Source organism: Styela clava, chromosome 7 (assembly GCF_964204865.1).
Source record: "Styela clava chromosome 7, kaStyClav1.hap1.2, whole genome shotgun sequence".
NCBI classification, from domain to species: domain Eukaryota; kingdom Metazoa; phylum Chordata; class Ascidiacea; order Stolidobranchia; family Styelidae; genus Styela; species Styela clava.
Window position 1 is genome coordinate 13,417,186 of NC_135256.1, and position 20,807 is coordinate 13,437,992.

The following is a 20,807-nucleotide window of genomic DNA, read 5'->3' on the forward strand; positions in this document are numbered from 1 at the left end:
ACCCCAGATTCTAAAATAAAAAAGGCTTAGCTTCTAGTTGTGTGGCAAACTTCAGGTGAACCTCTTTAACATGAAATAATCAAATCGAATGCGTCTTGTGCGGAAGGGTGTGCTGCTAGGCTTTGGAAATTGACTAAATTAGCTTTTTTCGCTATACGTAATTTTTCAAAATAAGGCCATTTTCGCCATAAGAATAACGTAGATTCTAAAATAAAAAAGGCTTAGCTTCTAGTTGTAGGAAAAACTTCAGGTAAACCTCTTTAACGTGAAATAATCAAATCGAATGCCTCTTGTGCGGAAGGGTGTGCTGCTAGGCTTTGAAAATTGACTAAATAAGCTTATTTCGCTATACGTAATTTTTCAAAATAAGGCCATTTTCGCCATAAGAATAACGTAGATTCTAAAATAAAAAAGGCTTAGGTTCTAGTTGTAGGAAAAACTTCAGGTAAACTTCTTTAACGTGAAATAATCAAATCGAATGCCTCTTGTGCGGAAGGGTGTGCTGCTAGGCTTTGAAAATTGACTAAATAAGCTTATTTCGCTATATGTAATTTTTCCAAATAAGGCCATTTTCGCTATGAGAATACCCCAGATTCTAAAATAAAAAAGGCTTAGCTTCTAGTTGTGTGGCAAACTTCAGGTAAACCGCTTTAACATGAAATAATCAAATCGAATGCGTCTTGTGCGGAAGGGTGTGCTGCTAGGCTTTGGAAATTGACTAAATTAGCTTTTTTCGCTATACGTAATTTTTCAAAATAAGGCCATTTTCGCCATAAGAATAACGTAGATTCTAAAATAAAAAAGGCTTAGGTTCTAGTTGTAGGAAAAACTTCAGGTAAACCTCTTTAACGTGAAATAATCAAATCGAATGCCTCTTGTGCGGAAGGGTGTGCTGCTAGGCTTTGAAAATTGACTAAATAAGCTTATTTCGCTATATGTAATTTTTCCAAATAAGGCAATTTTCGCTATGAGAATACCCCAGATTCTAAAATAAAAAAGGCTTAGCTTCTAGTTGTGTGGCAAACTTCAGGTGAACCTCTTTAACATGAAATAATCAAATCGAATGCGTCTTGTGCGGAAGGGTGTGCTGCTAGGCTTTGGAAATTGACTAAATTAGCTTTTTTCGCTATACGTAATTTTTCAAAATAAGGCCATTTTCGCCATAAGAATAACGTAGATTCTAAAATAAAAAAGGCTTAGCTTCTAGTTGTAGGAAAAACTTCAGGTAAACCTCTTTAACGTGAAATAATCAAATCGAATGCCTCTTGTGCGGAAGGGTGTGCTGCTAGGCTTTGAAAATTGACTAAATAAGCTTATTTCGCTATACGTAATTTTTCAAAATAAGGCCATTTTCGCCATAAGAATAACGTAGATTCTAAAATAAAAAAGGCTTAGGTTCTAGTTGTAGGAAAAACTTCAGGTAAACTTCTTTAACGTGAAATAATCAAATCGAATGCCTCTTGTGCGGAAGGGTGTGCTGCTAGGCTTTGAAAATTGACTAAATAAGCTTATTTCGCTATATGTAATTTTTCCAAATAAGGCCATTTTCACTATGAGAATACCCCAGATTCTAAAATAAAAAAGGCTTAGCTTCTAGTTGTGTGGCAAACTTCAGGTAAACCGCTTTAACATGAAATAATCAAATCGAATGCGTCTTGTGCGGAAGGGTGTGCTGCTAGGCTTTGGAAATTGACTAAATTAGCTTTTTTCGCTATACGTAATTTTTCAAAATAAGGCCATTTTCGCCATAAGAATAACGTAGATTCTAAAATAAAAAAGGCTTAGGTTCTAGTTGTAGGAAAAACTTCAGGTAAACCTCTTTAACGTGAAATAATCAAATCGAATGCCTCTTGTGCGGAAGGGTGTGCTGCTAGGCTTTGAAAATTGACTAAATAAGCTTATTTAGCTATATGTAATTTTTCCAAATAAGGCAATTTTCGCTATGAGAATACCCCAGATTCTAAAATAAAAAAGGCTTAGCTTCTAGTTGTGTGGCAAACTTCAGGTGAACCTCTTTAACATGAAATAATCAAATCGAATGCGTCTTGTGCGGAAGGGTGTGCTGCTAGGCTTTGGAAATTGACTAAATTAGCTTTTTTCGCTATACGTAATTTTTCAAAATAAGGCCATTTTCGCCATAAGAATAACGTAGATTCTAAAATAAAAAAGGCTTAGGTTCTAGTTGTAGGAAAAACTTCAGGTAAACTTCTTTAACGTGAAATAATCAAATCGAATACCTCTTGTGCGGAAGGGTGTGCTGCTAGGCTTTGAAAATTGACTAAATAAGCTTATTTCGCTATATGTAATTTTTCCAAATAAGGCCATTTTCGCTATGAGAATACCCCAGATTCTAAAATAAAAAAGGCTTAGCTTCTAGTTGTGTGGCAAACTTCAGGTAAACCGCTTTAACATGAAATAATCAAATCGAATGCGTCTTGTGCGGAAGGGTGTGCTGCTAGGCTTTGGAAATTGACTAAATTAGCTTTTTTCGCTATACGTAATTTTTCAAAATAAGGCCATTTTCGCCATAAGAATAACGTAGATTCTAAAATAAAAAAGGCTTAGGTTCTAGTTGTAGGAAAAACTTCAGGTAAACCTCTTTAACGTGAAATAATCAAATCGAATGCCTCTTGTGCGGAAGGGTGTGCTGCTAGGCTTCGAAAATTGACTAAATTAGCTTATTTCGCTATATGTAATTTTTCCAAATAAGGCCATTTTCGCTATGAGAATACCCCAGATTCTAAAATAAAAAAGGCTTAGCTTCTAGTTGTGTGGCAAACTTCAGGTAAACCTCTTTAACATGAAATAATCAAATCGAATGCGTCTTGTGCGGAAGGGTGTGCTGCTAGGCTTTGGAAATTGACTAAATTAGCTTTTTTCGCTATACGTAATTTTTCAAAATAAGGCCATTTTCGCCATAAGAATAACGTAGATTCTAAAATAAAAAAGGCTTAGGTTCTAGTTGTAGAAAAAACTTCAGGTAAACCTCTTTAACGTGAAATAATCAAATCGAATGCCTCTTGTGCGGAAGGGTGTGCTGCCAGGCTTTGAAAATTGACTAAATAGGCTTATTTTGCTATACGTAATTTTTCAAAATGAGGCCATTTTCGCCATAAGAATAACGTAGATTCTAAAATAAAAAAGGCTTGGGTTCTAGTTGTAGGAAAAACTTCAAGTAAACTTCTTTAACGTGAAATAATCAAATCGAATGCTTCTTGTGCGGAAGGGTGTGCTGCTAGGCTTTGAAAATTGACTAAATAGGCTTATTTCGCTATATGTAATTTTTCCAAATAAGGCCATTTTCGCTATGAGAATACCCCAGATTCTAAAATAGAAAAGGCTTAGCTTCTAGTTGTGTGGCAAACTTCAGGTAAACCTCTTTAACATGAAATAATCAAATCGAATGCGTCTTGTGAGGAAGGGTGTGCTGCTAGGCTTTGGAAATTGACTAAATTAGCTTTTTTCGCTATACGTAATTTTCCCAAATAAGGCCATTTTCGATATGAGAATATCCCAGATTCTAAAATAAAAAAGGATTAGGTTCTAGTTTTGTGGAAAACTTCAGGTAAACTTCTTTAACATAAAAGAATCAAATCGAATGCCTCTTGTGCGGAAGGGTGTGCTGCTAGGCTTTGAAAATTGACTAAATTAGCTTTTTTCGTTGTACGTAATTTTTCCAAATAAGGCCATTTTCGTTATGAGAATACCCCAGATTCTAAAATAAATATGGCTTAGGTTCTAGTTGTGTGGCAAACTTCAGATAAACTTCTTTAACATAAAATAATCAAATCGAATGCCTCTTGTGCGGAGAGTGTGCTGCAGGGATTTGAAAGTTGCCAAAATTAGCTTTTTTGACTTTTGTAAATTGCATAATTTTGTTTGTACCATTTTTATAAAATTATCGTGTATTAATGACACGATTGCACATAATTCTGGAAATTTGTCATCTCTTGAATAAAAAATTAATATTTCGCGCCACCAATATAGAAGAGACGTTATGCTGATCTTCAAAATATCCAAATTACGATATAACGATAATGTACGACATATAATAACCTGACTTCTGATTTCAGCGCCAGTGAGACATATTGAAACAAAACAATTTTTACGTTCTGTTTATTGCATGTGTTGAAGAATTTGCTTTATACTACAAAATGCATTTGAAACTTCTTAAATTACTAAGACATATTATAATGAAGTTTAACGTTTGTTACGTAATACAATACACAGTTTGAAACGAAGTAAAGCACTTTTACGGCTACGAAATGTTGTAATTTAGTAGGCTGGTTTTGAAATATTTTTAAAGTTATACAAAAATGCTCGGGGCTCTTTAGCAAAATAAGCAGCGCGCATAAAGCATCACGGAATGGGCACCATATAAATTTTTATCGGTATCACAGTGTTTAATAATGTAAATCGAGTTGGTCAGACGATTTGGACCTCAACTCAATGGCTCGGTTGATATTGCTTATTTCTCTTAGTTCGCGTACCATCTTGCACCTCTGTATAAATGTTTGCAGGCATGAGAAGTATTTCCAAAAAATGTCACATAAATTGAACATAACTTAGCTTTTAATTATCAGTTATTACCAAAACCTATGCAGGTGACATGGAACACTCGTTTCGTTATATTTTCAAGCTTATATGAATACGTAATCTAACATTTTTTGTCAAAATATTTGTCCTGATCAATTTTATCAGCCGAGTATATTTAATTTCGACAACGTACTATGACAAATGAAACTGCATAGGCGATCAAACCGCCGGGATGCTCTCCACTCTGTATCCTAAGTTGCCGTCAAATATATTTGAATTTACTGCTTATCGTGATGTATTTCTTCCACAGCCTGTCTGCAAGCTTAATCATTGTTCTCTGTGTGGAATTTAGGACTCGCCCATGTTTTACGCCACCACCCTTCAATAAGCACAAAACTGTCCTATCACCCTTCAATGAGCACAAAAACGAGATTATACGCACCGCTGCGCAAAATTAGAAGAAGGTTTGCTACTAGCTTCACACCAATAAATAGTTTTCTCGGGGTCAAAGGGCGTATCTTTTGAACGTGAGCTTGCGTTTTACCTAAAATAGATGGATATTTGTGTAAAATTTGGAAACGATATGGTAGAAGTATTAAGAGCGTTACAGACCGACAGTGACAGACAACTGAACAAGAGAAGACCGCAAGGAAAGCACTCCAGATAATCTGGAACAATATAAAAGTACTGAAATATGTTAGCCTTTTTTTTCATACCAGCCCCAAATTAGAGGCGCAGTTATTACTAGGGCTGGGCATTTCGAATCGAATAGTAAATAATTCGAATCGGTTCAGAGCTAAATTTCGAATCGCCGCCATCTTGTTTTTATCTTTCCGCTAATGGTCGAGGTGAATTCCCCAATTTATTTTTCATTGAAGTCATAGTTTTTCAATGAAATTCTAACTTGTGACTATTTTCTGCAGTGAGTTATTTATAAAACGTGTTTGTTATTCTGTGTGAACGCTCAGTAATCTATCTGAGTTATTTATTCTATGTCTTCAGTAATTCATTTGTTGAGAGGACCAATTACTATAATAAAGTCGCTTACAATTATATATTTTCAAGTATTCGAGATTCGATTCGAAAAAATTATTAGATCCGATTCTGAAATCACAAGGTATTCGAAAATGCCCAGCCCTAGTTATTACCACTTCATGGCAGCTCCTGCCACGAACGAACCGCGGCAGCTTCTGCCATGGTTTTATAGCGCTCTTCAGTATTCAGTAATCAGTATTAACGGTATATTCACAAATTAATGTACCAGATTTTAATTGATCATGCGGAATTATATCTACTAAACCCTAATCCACCAAAACTGTATCCATAAGAAAAACGTTCCAACTTACCCAATATTTGTCACCAGAAGGGACAGCCCTGTCTTTGCGGCCCACCTGCCGTGGTTACGGCAGCAAAATTTTACCTGCCATTGGTTTTCAATTTGCTGCCGCGGTAACGGCAGCTTGTCATTGGTTTGTGGCAGCTAAAAAGTCAGTCGCCATCATTGAGGTGTATACACCTCAATGGTTTGGCCGTAGCGGCCATGGTATGAAAATACCGCCATGGTTTTGCGGCAGCTGCAGACGCCACAGAATACTTAAAACTGCACTTGCCAAATTGACTGGTACTGGTGAGAGAGCGAAAGATTTATTTTTTCGTCAACCAAAAAAAAAAACAGTCATCGTAATAATAATAATAACAATAAGTAATAAATTAGTTTGGTAAAGACAGGAGGGAGTGATACGACCAAACGGTCATCAAAGTCAACCACCAAAAGCTATTATGTTTAAGGTTCACAGTTTCAGCTGACTAAATATTGGGGAGGAACATTCTAGAATTTAAAATTATATTTTCAAAATGGAAGAATAAAAAATTGGGGAGGGGAATGCTAGAGTAAATCATTTTTATTTGTGTATGTGGAGCAGGTAGCTGGGCTAGTGGCTCTGGCAGTCTGGTTTATTGCCCTAATTTTCATTCCATGATAATAACGAAAACGGGATACAGATGCTTTGAATACTGGAATACTGGCATATGAACGGGTCTCGTGTAGTTTCGTATCTAACGTACTTGTAGTAGGCGTAGCATAACAATTTTTTGATATGTCAATCCTAACCCCCTTCTGACTACGCCATCCAAAAATTACGTCACTACGACATCACAATCACGTCATAGAGCTTGCCAAATCAATGACATTAAACAACCAAATATACGTACAATCGCCCGAAATGGCATTGGTGCCGACGATAAAGAACTGACTGACGTTATCGATCTCTCTCCTATTGGGATCAGTGCAACAAGAGAAATAACTGTTCGATTTCGAGTGCTCGTTTCCGCGTCTTGGATGTCAGTTCGTATAGTTTGAAGGGCTCTATTATGTCACTGTGACGTTGTGTTGACATAATTTTTGGATGGTGTAGTCAGGTGGTGGTTAGGATTGATACGTGGAAAAATAGTCATGCTACGCCCACTAGAAGTATCTGACCCCACATGAACTTATCAAAACTTTTTGATTTATTTTTGGTTCCTGCTCCTCTGGGATTTTTTTCAATTATGGAGGTCTGGTATGCAGTTATGGCTGTATGGTATTGTGCTACAAGTACTGCTAGTGTGAATCTTTGTCAGCCATGGTTATCTGGTTATGTTACATTCAGATGTTAGTGGCAGCATGAGTGTTTAAGATTTGGGATGTGCAAGTGTGTACATGTGAATTAACATTATTTTATTTGACCAGGGACTATTCTAACTGCTTTGTTTTTATTCTATTGTAATTCCTACAATAACAGCATAAATTTTAGTATATGTAATAATGGCCTTTCGTATTGGCAAAGCTGTGTCTATGATATCTGGTGGAGCATCTGGACTGGGCCGAGCAACTGCGGAGTATTTCGTAAAAAATGGTGGCCGTGTTGCAATTGTCGATCTTCCGAACTCAAAAGGTGCCGAAGTGGCAGAAACACTTGGTGAAAAATGCATATTTTGTCCAACTGATATATGTAATACTGAGGATGTCGTAAATGCTATTGAATCAACAAAAGATAAATTTGGTGCATTACATGTGCTTGTCAATTGTGCTGGTATTGGACATGTGGAGAAGGTTTACAGTTTTAATAAAAATTTGCCTCACTCGTTGGAAAACTTTCAAAATGTAATTCAAGTTAATGTGGTAGGTACTTTTAATCTCATCCGAAATGTTGTCGGATGTATGGTAAAGAATGAAGTCGGGGATGAAAATCAACGAGGGGTTATAGTGAATACAGCAAGTATAGCTGCATATGATGGTCAAGCTGGACAGATTGCATATAGTGCAAGTAAGGGGGCAATTATTGGAATGACCCTTCCACTTAGTCGGGACGTTGCACGTATGGGTATTCGGACAGTAACCATTGCACCTGGCACTTTTAAAACTCCACTTTTGGAATCTCTACCAGAAAAAGTGATTAACACACTAGAAGCTGGCATACCTTTTCCATCAAGATTGGGAAAGCCTGAAGAGTATGCAAAGTTGGTGGAATCAATTGTAGAAAATCCTATGCTTAATGGAGAAGTTATAAGACTTGATGGAGCATTAAGAATGATGTGATTACAAGTAATAGAAGGGCAGAAATATTTAAGGTTTGATTACAAAGATTCTGCAAATAGACAAAGGTCGGCACTTTCGAATACATCAGCAGGGACTGGGTTCTTGATGTTTTATGGGATGCTAATAAAATCTAGCTTCTTTTATTTAAACTATCACTGTTTTGTTAACATATTGCGCAGTTTACTATGATTATTAGCAACTGATCTTGTGAAGTATCATCCCATAAGATAATAATGTTCATTTATATTATTGAGGATAAATCATGTTGATATCTAATTCCGTGAACATCATATTGGAAATACAATCTGATTAGATTGAAGCTGAAGATCTTTTTTTTTTATCTGTAAATTTTTGGGATTTTTTAAATTTTCTGTTGGTGGTTGTCTGTATAAAATATGGGACCAGGCCAGAGGGAATTGCTTTGCATAAATAAGTGAAATTTTCTTAATGAATGCATTTTGAACTAGATATAGGTTTTATTTGGTCAAAATGTCACTCCATGTTTGTTTAGGCTCTTTTTCACTGCAATTTTCATCTTGCCTACTACCCCCAGAGTACACACACTTAGCCCTACCTAAAAATTGTTTAGACTGCCAAACCAGTTTTCGGTTCTGTTTTTGTATTATTTTTACTCACACATGAGCACAATGGACATATGAAGTTTAATTTATCCAGCCAGTAAAAATCACATACAATATTATGACAGAAAATATGAATACAGTTTTGCTGGGTAGGGCTATTGATACTAATTTCCATAAAGTTGAGTTTTAGTCGAGCAAAAACTGACCATCTTGTTTCTATATATTTTCACTTTTTAACTCTGTAGATTTCTTATTTAAAATTGATATATAGCATCTGCAATGAGTCTCCAAAAAGAATTGCGGATTCCAGCTATAAGAAAGATAAAACACGCATCATTGCTAATAGTGGGAGACGTTGAAAAACATTCAAAAACTTTAGCGGAAGTACTATTGGCAGCATCGGAATCAGATTCGAACAATAGATTGTCACTGAAGATTCATTTGGCCGATAGATTACCTTTGGACAAAGATGAGAATGATTTACTCGAAATCGATTTGGTTTTGATGGTTGTTGACGTAGTTAGAAAAGGGACTTTGTCTTCTGTTCAGAAGTCATTACAGCACCTTCCAATGGATTTTTTTCAAGGCCGCATTTTGTTTCTGGCTCATAACTCAAACAGTTTTACAAAGTTAGGCATCGAACATGAAAGAATATCGCAACTTGCCAACTCTTGTTTGAGTCCTGTTATATGGGAAACAATACATCGTGACAATATACATATTGCAGCTCAGATATTACAGAAAATCAACTTGGTAACAAGGAGTTATGATCTACCTCCTTCAATTTGTACCGAAAGACTTTGTTTTGAAGTAGAGGGCTTGGGATGAAGTTTAATATTCATATTGAATAAATTTTTATTAGCAGGAGTGCACTATATCTCTTCATTTCATCCCTTGGTTGTTGTAATTTTACAAAAGTGTGAACAGTATTTTGCCTTATAAGGTGGCGCTCATAGAATTATTTACAGTTGATTAAGTCTCCCTTCTCTGGATTGAGGGGAATTTAAGCTAAGAAAAATTTTGTAACTCTCGGAGAGAATATTTAGTAAACGCAGAACTTTTCCGAGTTTTTGTGACCTGAAGAAAATTTTGTCTTTCATTATCAACATTGGGAAGATGAAAGTTGGTTCTGTAAAAGAAATTAGTAGAATACTTACTGTACTTAAATGAAGAAGTTGTACTTTGTGTGGCTGATTGGTTGCGCTTGCACAGGTCAAAATTACATGCTTATATTGATAAATTCCTAGAAATATTTTAGATAATGCTAATACCCTTTGTTGTTATCCTGAATCATTTATACTTGAAAATATTGTCAAATTAATATAAAGTGGAATTGTGCAGTTTATTACTTTTACTTCATGTTCAGAACTTCATTCCTTTGCACATTTACTGCCAATATTAGATTTAATAAATGGGCCTATATTACAAACTTGTATCATGAATATTGTTTTGCAGATAAAATTAGTTTAATTAGTTAAACTTACATAAAGAAAATGAAGCATATGGTAAAAGTGATTCGAAGCTCTAAGCATTTTTCTTAAAGCGTGGACAAAAACCTACGATTTCAACATTGGAAGTTACTATGAAATTTTATTTGAATAAGACCTATACCTGGTTGGCTGTAAGAATGTTGTTGTATTATGTTGAGCATAATATTACATGAATACACTTCTTATGTTGATTCATGACTTGACAACCAAATTGCTATCAATCAGAAATATCTTGAACTCTGCAAGATATTCTTCACTCAATTAGCATAGTACATCTCGAGAAATTTAGAAATAGGATCATTTGTTTTATTGCCAAAATCATTCTGTCTAGGCATGATCTTACAATTTTTTTTATGCATGGTGAAGTAGTCTGCTCAGGGTCTGGGACTAGGGATCCATAGTGTCAACATACCTGACTATAAAGTCTGTATGGAACAGACAAAATAGCAAAATATCAGGCCTTTTCATACAACTCTGTCTCCTAGAATAATTACCTATGAAGATTGAAAAGCTAGTTAGGTGTTTATTGATTTATTTTTCATTTCTATTCTTGTTGGCAATATCTAAAGTAGATTTTGATATTACTAGTAAAACACGAAGACTGTAACTGAAAATATCCATCATGGCTGCATTGAGTGATCGCGAACGTGCATGTTACTTTGTTCCACCTAATCCAATTCTTGCTATTGTGATCACATTTGGCCTGTGGTTGACTTGGGGACTCATTTATGCTCCTGATATTCCACCATACAAATACCTTGGACCACTCGGTCAATTGTGCCATTTTCTCGTTTATGAAGCGGATCCAATATGGAAATATGTGACCGCAGTGTCTGTTCTCATCATCCACGTCATAGAATCCCTCATTGCATTATATTTTACTGGCAAGAAAGGTGTGAGCGACCCTATGGCAAAGTTCAAGTGGTGGATATGCACTCTGTTGTTTGGGTATTTTACATTCAGACATTTGGTGAAGCTGAAGCCCAAGCAACAATAGACTTATGATTAATTATTTTAGTTCTTTTGATCTCTAATCAGGAGTAAATAAAGGATAATAAAAGCTTAGCCTATAAACTTAAGCCTATAACTTATAATTACGATATCTGGTGATTATCAATATTAAACCAGCCGCATACTTCATATACATTCTATATTTTTAAATATTAATAATTTTATGAATTACTATTTGAGAAATTGAAATTATGCAGTGTGGCCCGAATAGCCTTCATTTTGTTGCTGAAAAATCAAATCATTGTATATTTGTTTATATTGAATTTAACCCAGAATATTATATATATATTGTGCTCCCGAACTATGTGCACCAAGATGACGCACAACCTGAACCCTAACCGGATATACATACTATGTTCAGGTTGTGCGCCATTTTGGTGCACATATATACTTCGGGAGCTCCATATATATTCCATAATATCTGAAAATATTGTTCAAATCTACACTTTAGCTATTTTCACTAATTCTATTTCAATGGCATTTTATTCATATAATTTATATATTTTAATAGGCAATTTCGTAAGCCTGTAATTTACTACCTATAATTATTTTTATGCAATGTTTTGCACCTTTATTCTAAAAATTTAAACAAATCTATATACAGTCTATCTTTTCAATGGCACTGATCCAATTTGTCAATTTATTACTCAAGTTAGACTTTTCTATTGTAGATGTTTTATCAACTTAAATCAGTTGGCCGCTGGGCGTTGTAAAGGCCACTTATGCATTTGGTTCATTCGGCCTACCAAATTTCTCGTGAAACTATGGCTGAGGATTTAATGTTTTTTTTTTTATAATTGGAAACACAAGTGATCTTCATACCATTACTATCTATTACTTTATAGCCAACCTGCTTTCGACCGCGATCAACTAATATCTTTGAAATAGCTAGCTCGCGATCGGTAATAAGATCATACACAAAAACCCAGTAGTAGTACTGCATATGCAGATATCAGCATACAAAAAATTCCACCGCTGCCAATAAGCTCGGCTCTGTAGGCGCAATAAAATGAAATCGCCACAAAAATTTGTGTTCTTTGTTCCATTCGATTTGTTAATTTGATTATGTATTTGTACCCGAAGTAAATTTTCATCATTCAGATTTAAGGCCTGTCTAATTTTTAGTAGTTAAGTGTTGAAAATTCCTTAAAAAACCTGACCAAGTATCCATATTATCCAAACAGCAAAATATAAATATTCTCAAACCATAAATGTTATCTGACTGCTCAAACTCCAGTATCTTATTTATTATTTCCTCCAAGTCCGATTCTTCGCTTGCTTGGGATTGAGAAGTGAATACAATTTACCGCACTACTCTTGGAGTGAGACAATAACTTTCGCATACTGCAGAAGTTATTGTAGGATCGTTTCTCAGTCAAGACACACGATATTCGGCACTTCATTTCCAAACCTTGGCAGCGGCGAACATTGCATTTGTTAGTTAATAATATGCTCTATCAGGCTTGCCCAGGCTCCGATACTGTATAGGTATATGGTAATTTGCGCATGTAAAGTACTGTATTCGACATGTTTCGAAACAAACAACAGGCGCCCATGAAACCGGTTTAAGACAATTTTTGGGTATGTTATTGAATTCACTCAACATTAGACGCGATCAATTCCCCAACACGTGGCGATCAACGTGTTGGCCACCTCTGCTTTATAGCACCAATACAAATGCGATAATTCTAATCCTTATATAAGATTGATAGTATCTAACCTGCTTGTTAATATTTTGTAATTTTTTTGTAGATGATAGTTCGTACTTCAGATCTAAACGAAACACTTACTTTTGCTGATAGAAAATATAAATCATCTGAACGTACTGTTGATGAAAATACCTGTCATGGCAGCATTGAGTAACCGTGAACGTTACTTCGTTCTGCCGAATCCAATTCTATCCGTTTTGGTAGTCTTTGGAATGTGGTTGTGTTGGTGTCTCGTATATGCTCCGGCTCTTGCACCGTACAATTATCTTGGACCCTTGGGCCGTTTATACACCTTTCTCGCTTTCGAAGCAAACCCTATATGGAAATATATCCTTTTTTATTTTGCTATTTTCATGCATGTCGGGGAATCCTTTATCGCTATATATCAAACTAGTAAGAAAGGTGTGAGCGATCCCTGGACGAGAATGAAGTGGTGGATATGCACTTTATTATTTGGGATTTTTGCATTGAGGCATCTGCTGAAACTGAAGCCCAAAGAACAGTAGATATTTCAACGTTTAATAATTCGTCATTATGCAGTTAATTTACAAATACTGCATTAAACTATGTTTCTGAATTGACCACATCATATTTCAAGAGGAGGGGCAGCGATGCGTTAATGGGATTGGAGACATGAGAGCTTTGACATTCTTAAACAAGCGAGCAAATAAAGGTATATGTCATTCTTCCGTATAAACATTGGGCGGAATGCTCCAGTCTGGCCAGGGATTCCGAATTTTTGTTGTTTAACTGAAAGTTAAGCTATTTCGTATTGATGACTGTATGTATTTTGGTTGGCAAAATAATAAATATCTCTGTCGAAGATTTAAGCTAAGGCCACATTATTTTAAAAATCTAACCAGAATCTGATCATTGTATTGGTAACTTCATCCCAGGATACCATATTATTCTATTAATATTTTAATTCAATTTGGAAAATCCATCATGGTAAAATGCTTCTCTTTATAATTTATTATTCTCTATTACATTGTTCTAATTGTCTGGCTGGAAATGCGATCATGATAGGTTTTGTGGAAATGCGAACTAAGTTTCTTTCTTTTTTGGATCCTCGTCTCCTTTGGCTGTAGTTGGAACTAGAAAATACAAAGTACCTTGAAAAAGCAAATAACTGAGAGAATTTATAACATCGCATTTCACCAAGACCTGTAGAAACACATTTATGCTAGGATAGCCATATATTAGCCTACTGAAGACATTCACCCTTGAGTGGTGCATACCATATATGCACACACTTACTCTCATAAACTTAACTATTTCCCCCATTTATAGTATGTGGTATCATCACTCGAGGGTGCTGTATTTATGTCCAAATTTTATTATTATGTTTACATGCAGTTTATTTCATGTTGTTGTCTCTATTTATTGATGTTGTTTTGTCTTACAAACTCCTTTGAACAGTTTTGTATACTCCAACTCCGCCCTTACCCCTGTTACCACACCCACCCTCCTTGCACAACTGTCTGTATAAAGGACAATGCTATATGTATATGATTTATTGTATTTTATGCTCATCATAAGGGTTGCATGCAGCACATCCGTGTTTTAGGCCAGTATGGTCTTGTGCATACATCCAGTCTTCAGTATTGATAATTACTAACTCTTTTATATTGATTTTGCGAGACGAACATACATACATTTACCTCGGGGTCAACAACACCGATTCCTTCACTCTCCAGAACTTTTCGTTTTCAAACAAAACTATTAACTATAGGTATTTTTGAACAATTACCCTAATAGCAAAAAATCAGTCAATTAGGGAAGTAAATCGTATTTTACCGGAATTTCTGAGACTAGTCCCAAATTATTTTCGGGTATTTCTGGAGCAAGCTGCGTTTAGAAGGGCAAGGAATGCAAGTGGATATTTAAAAAAAAACGCGCGCAGTTTTTTCTTCTGTATTGTAAAAAGCACTAACGCAAAATTGTTTGTATTTACTGCGGGGGAGGAAAAAGCTCGTCTTATTATACAGTAACACGCCTTGTTACCGGTCTCAAGAACCGTTATATCTCAATGTAATTCTTCTCAATTGCAGTTCGCGTATGTAGTAACTCAGTAAAAGGCAGCAGATCCACTGACTTCGTTGGCGAAGGAAATGATAACCGTCAAGTGAATACGCTGCTTTGAGATAAAGTCCACGGTTTTTGACTATTTCTTCTATAAATTACCATTTCCTACTTACCGACCAACATCATAAACGATGTTACAAAGTGAAACATTAATTGCGACACAATATATATATACACGTAGAAAATATACCGACATTAGACTTTGAAACAGCAAGATTCAAATAGGGGCATATTGTCACCGCCAATCGACCACGATAAATTGATGCAAACACATGAATAAATGCATGTTGGTTGAAGAAATTTGACCTCTAAAACAAGGTGATTAAATTGCAACCACGATAAATTGATGCATGTTGGTTGAAGAAATTTGACCTCTAAAACAAGGTGATTAAATTGCAAAGCTTTTCGTAGAAAAGCATAGAAGTGCTGACAATAAGGACACAATTTAAAAATACAAACACCGGTAATATTTATATCTGTGGCGGAAAGACCGATAAGATTGCTTGATTATAAGGCGAGCCAAGAGCGCGGTTACCAAGAACAAATCATTGGTATTAAAGGAGTCGATGTTAAATGATCCATATGCAAAAAGTCCGGAAATAGCATCGAAAATAATCCTGCTGTTTTGGATAAAAGGAAGTTGGATCAGAATTATAACTGCCGGCATATGTTTGGGCCCTAAGGCACATTGATCAAACTAGGACGGGACGCTTCTAATAACCATCACATCGCCAGATATGTTCTAAACTAAAAACAGAATAACTTCAGGGGTTTAATTTTACCAAAATCAGGATGTGACCTCATTAAGTTAAATTCTATGGGCTGGCTGACCATTCATATATATAGCAGATGAAATATGAAACCAATGAATGTAGCGTAGAACCGGAAATCATTACACATACATAAATATGCTGAGAAAAACGTCATTTTTTTATAAAGTAAAGAAATGTGATAAGGCACTACAACACTATTTAGCACAAATATGATTAGTTAGCATTGATAAAAAAAATTACCGTAAGTGAAAATATCAGTACAAAGAAAAAATCTCACAGTGTTGGAAATGTTTACGTACATGCACATTATTGATAAAAATACAAGATTTAAAATGAAGAGCAAACTTTCAAGATATACTTCGGATGTATCTTCGTTCAAAAAGTTTCTTTGCAAAGTCGTACAATTTCACATCCTGAAAAGTAAGACTGATTAGTTATAGCAATATGTATTCGGCAACTTATAAATGAATAGTTTGATTGCACTGATGGGAATATTAAGAGTATCACAAATTGAACTGGGTTCATTTCGTGCACCAGATGACCAAGATTGAACTGGTTTATAACACCTTGCATGGAGAAGTGGTCTGTGCTTACACAACTTTTCCAGTTTTACTTTGCTCAGTATATTTTATGAAATTTCAACCTCATAATGTGAACAAATTTTGGCAGCAATCATGGATGTATCAAACAATGTTCGACTGATATTTCAAAACTTGAACCATTAAATACAAACTATTTAGAATTGCCATTTATTCATCCAACACACTATACATCTTTAACACTTACCAAAAACTAATTTGATGCAATTATAAAATTTCATATTACTATATTTATATTTACCAAATAATTCAACTCCAGTATCTCGTCTATTTCTTCCTTCGTTGGCACAAACGTAGATACATGAGTCATGTTGCTTTGAACAAAATTGTTTTTGAACTTGAACGGGAATATGTATTCAAAAAGTTTTTGGAATTTTTCTTGCTGCTCCAACAATCCAAAAAAGGTCATATCCCTCAAATTATCCATGGCACTTTTTAACATATCATTTTCAATTTGTTTAATCTGAGTCACAGTCATATTTTTGTCTAACCATCTCTCATAACAATTAGCAAGTCTGAGATCCGCAAGCATTCTGGTTTGCCTGTTATGTGCCATATTGTATTGGCATGACATGAACTGCTGTAGAGATACCTCTCGCCAATCGTTGCCTGTAGAATATGAGTCAATATAAAAGTAACACATTGAACATTACTTTTCATTAAATTTAATTGTGCGTAACAGCAACTGTACCTGTATAGCATTTGGGAATATCATATTCTCTACCTTTACAAGCATAACGAGTAGTTCGCCAAGTAGCTCCACGTTGCACATGCTTCCATTCACTCAAATATCGTTTAACTGGATCTCTCAACATAGTTACATAGAAGAAGCTGAAGAGAACATAATCAACATCAGATCTTTAGCATGAATTTAGCCTATACTTATGATTTACCATCGGTTATCTTGAACATTAAGTTTTAAATATATTTCCGAGAAGTATTTTCCAACCAGGGTACACATGAGGATTTGAATGAGCTTTTCATGCACAATATGAAATCAAAATATCAAATAAGACTGTTCACAATCATTACTATATTGGTCTAGCTCACACACGACGACAAATCTAGAGCAACTCTATAAACAGAGGAATAGGATAAAAAAGATTGCTGCAGTTTATCTATTAGAATGGAGCGCTTGGTACTTTTTGGGGTATCTAATATTTGCAATAACTTGTCGATAGAAAACGTCTACCATCCTCCAACTTTGAGGTGGTTACTGTGTGTAGTTTTAATGTTTCAACCAGAAACCAATTATACATAACAGTATTGGCTATAGACTTTCACAAATACAGGCATATCACTAAAAAGGTTGGGAACCACAGTGTTGTAGCAAAGAATTGTTACAAGTAACTACTCAATATCACAATTAGCATACTTCCTCTTTTTATCAACTTTTTCTAGATATGTCATTTTGTCTGCAATGCATTCATGAAGATCCGTCCAGCCAGAATGTAGTCCACATGCCCAACCTGTGAAATGTATCACCATTAATTGAACTCATGTTTGCCTGAATATTGTCAGACTGCACAAACGAATGTGATAAAATTGACAGGCGTATAATTATCTCACAACACTGTATAAAGTTAACAAGACAGTGATCATACCAGTTGAATACCGACTAAATATCCATGTTTCAACATCAGAGTTAGGTCGCAAACAATTTCTTCTTTTTCTATGTTCGAGTATATCACATTCTTTACTTAAAATTAGGTTGGAAACCAGATGCCTCCCAAACTCAGATCCACCAGTTTTTTGCATATGTAGAAATACCAAAACATCAGAACCATTGATGTCAAAATTCACTTTGCCAAATTTATCATCAATCAGGTTTCCTGAAAATCAATAATAAAAGTCAAAACTTTCTAACAAAAAAGTTTATAATTTTACATAACTCAAATATGAGTTTGTATGTGCCAATTATTCAATATTTCACGAATGATAATTTCCAATGCATTATTTGAGAAGAGGTCCGAAACACACTAAAATAAATTCATAAATTGATATTTTCAAGATTTTAAAAATATTTTCACTTGAAAAGACGTCTTTTCAAGCCATAAAATTGAATTCAGGTGGCTAAAACTCTCTTTCGATATCAATCTCATAATATAACTACTAATGGGCACTGCACAGAAAAAAAAAAATCTCGTAGCTAACCACATCGACCAAATTTCAATCTAAGAAATATTGACAAGAGGACGGACGGGAGATTTTTATGTTCATAAAATAGGCAAAAATATGCAATTTTCGGGTGATTGCAAAAAAAATGTATGACAAAGGCCAATTTCAGACAAATATCAGCCAACATTAAGTGACAAAATTTTTTATTAACACTGATACAATAAAAGAAGATCATCAAATGCTACCTTTTTCAGTTGAAGATTCCAAGAATTTAATGGTTTCTTCTTGTTCCCTTGCATGCTTTATTTTATTCAACCAGACAGACGATTTTGTGGTTGGAATAGATTGAAATTGTCTTATAGATAGTCGCGGTGAATGATATATCACTAGTGAAGTGAGTAGTGCAAAAATAACCAAAATGGCGAAAACCTTTTTCCAATTGCAATTACAGTGTTCCCATTTCATCATACAGTGGATGATGTGGCAATAGTAATGCAGTACAAATAAAGCAGAACTTAATCTATTTTTATGGGTATATTGAAAAGATATAAAATTGAAACAATAAGAGTCAATTTTGAAAAATGAGTACAATCCAGAAAACCAAAATGTTGCACAATGATCAGGATGATTTCAGGGTTATTAACCTCTTAGGAGAATGTCAGATAATAAAGTTTTGAATCAGAAATTTTTTTTTTAAATATTGTTTGCATAGGGTCAGAGTACTGAGTATAAATATTTCTGCTGAGTCTGTTCACATACGAAAAAGTAAACCAGTCAACAACTACATTCCAACATGTCACGCCTATACATTCTCACAAATATTCATTCCACAGTTATAGGATACCGGTAACTAAAACCACGTAAAATCGATTCCCACAATAATACAATATGTATTCTGACTGACGGAACAGGGTTAAGTTTTCCATGGCACGATACGCAAATTGTTAAGCCATCGAATTTACAGAAGTGCAAAATTGGATAAAGACTGTAGTTTCGTACAACAATAGGTAACTTCTAGTCTGCTAGTGGGCATGGCGAAACAATTTTGGCATATATCAGGGGTGGGCAAATTTTTTTAGTATAAGAGCTGCATGCAGCAAGTCAAAAATATGTGAGAGCCGTATAATTTCTGAAATTAATAATATTAGAATACCATGAACTGAAAAGAACTTTACACAAACGTATAATGACAATATTTTTCGCATCTCTAGACTTGTTAAATCATAGTGTCCATTATAAATCAACTATTTACTCAATCATAAAAAAAATTATATTTCAATTGGTTCCATTACATTTGAACCCACGTGCATTTGAACCCATGACAATTGCACCTGTATGCTATTGCACCTATTGCATTGTATGCTAATTTTTTTTGTTTCACGGATAGTTAAACCCATACTAACCCTAACCCATGGGTTTTAGCACCCGCATATAGATTGAACCCGTGGATATACGCATGGGTTCAAATGTACATGGGTTCCAATGTACGGTCACCATTTCAATTATGTACCGTAACATTGAAATAAATCCTCAAACACAATTGGCAATGTTAAATGCCAGTTGTGTTTAGGTCGACTTGCTCTACATTCGAGACTTGATATACTAATCTAGTACTACCGGTATTCCCTAGAAATCATTCTCCTCCTATTCATGTACCGGTACAACTCGCCTACGGTCTTACTACTTACTGAATACAGCGCGAAACACCGCAAAGAGCGCAAAACAGAAGGAAACAGCGCAAAACAGTGGGGAAACAGCGCGAAAGAGCGCAAAACAGAGGGAAACAATGTGCAGCAGAAAAAAATTTTGCAATGAGTTTGGGGCACCTTGTTTTGAGTTGGAGTACCACGGCAGCAAATTAAAAACACAAACCAACGTATGTAGCCAGCAGTGGCGTATCATCCACCCCCGCAACCCCCGCGGGGCCCACAGCGCAAAGGGGCCCCAAGCGGTTAGAATTTAGAAATTTAAGCGGCAAAACACAAAGCTGCATTGCCAAACCAGTAATGCACATCTTATAATGTTGATGTTAGTTCTGCTCAAATCGTTTTGTTACGTAACAATGCCAGGGAGTCATCGATTTTCGGTGTGGTTTGATCCAAAGTGACTATAACTTTGGTTTGATCGTACCGGCTGATCGCACTGAAGGCTGTCAGAATGATGTCGGAAGCAAAACCTTTCAGTGGCGCACAGAAACGCAGAAAAATGGCAGAAGAGGAAGAACGTATGAAAAAAATTGAAGTAACCAAGATAAACGAAATATTTAAACCAAAATTTAAACAAGTAGCTTGGGAATACCGAACGTAACTGAGGAGGAATTAGGCCTAG

General features: G+C 35.3%; 4 protein-coding genes across 5 annotated transcripts; 3 read left to right on the plus strand and 1 right to left on the minus strand.

Annotated features, from left to right (window-relative positions):
- The first annotated feature begins 7,297 nt into the window (after positions 1–7,297).
- On the plus strand, positions 7,298–8,940 carry LOC120327902 (3-hydroxyacyl-CoA dehydrogenase type-2-like). Its single transcript, XM_039394266.2, has one exon. It carries the CDS (start codon positions 7,340–7,342, stop codon positions 8,111–8,113), a length of 774 nt encoding a protein of 257 aa, XP_039250200.1. The 5' UTR covers positions 7,298–7,339; the 3' UTR covers positions 8,114–8,940.
- Positions 8,941–8,973: 33 nt separating this feature from the next.
- LOC144425107 (centromere protein M-like) lies at positions 8,974–9,522 on the plus strand. Its single transcript, XM_078114420.1, has one exon. The coding sequence runs from the start codon at positions 8,974–8,976 to the stop codon at positions 9,520–9,522; it is 549 nt and encodes a 182-aa protein (XP_077970546.1).
- Positions 9,523–10,806: 1,284 nt separating this feature from the next.
- Positions 10,807–11,181, plus strand: LOC120328596 (transmembrane protein 254-like). The gene has a single exon (XM_039395128.2). The coding sequence runs from the start codon at positions 10,807–10,809 to the stop codon at positions 11,179–11,181; it is 375 nt and encodes a 124-aa protein (XP_039251062.1).
- A 3,297-nt stretch (positions 11,182–14,478) lies between these two features.
- LOC120328168 (heparan-sulfate 6-O-sulfotransferase 1-B-like) lies at positions 14,479–19,773 on the minus strand. 2 transcript variants are annotated; one of them, XR_013477437.1, is made up of 7 exons: positions 18,725–19,773; positions 17,966–18,193; positions 17,737–17,830; positions 17,053–17,192; positions 16,603–16,970; positions 15,362–16,175; positions 14,479–15,295 (listed from the first exon to the last, which is right to left on the minus strand). XR_013477437.1 is itself a non-coding variant. In XM_039394588.2 (6 exons), the coding sequence occupies exons 1-6, from the start codon at positions 18,945–18,947 to the stop codon at positions 16,110–16,112; spliced, it is 1,119 nt and encodes a 372-aa protein (XP_039250522.2). In that variant the 5' UTR covers positions 18,948–19,773; the 3' UTR covers positions 14,479–16,109. The 2 variants fall into 2 exon arrangements, 1 of the variants encoding a protein (XP_039250522.2); XM_039394588.2 differs by having other exon boundaries at positions 14,479–16,175.
- Positions 19,774–20,807: the final 1,034 nt, after the last annotated feature.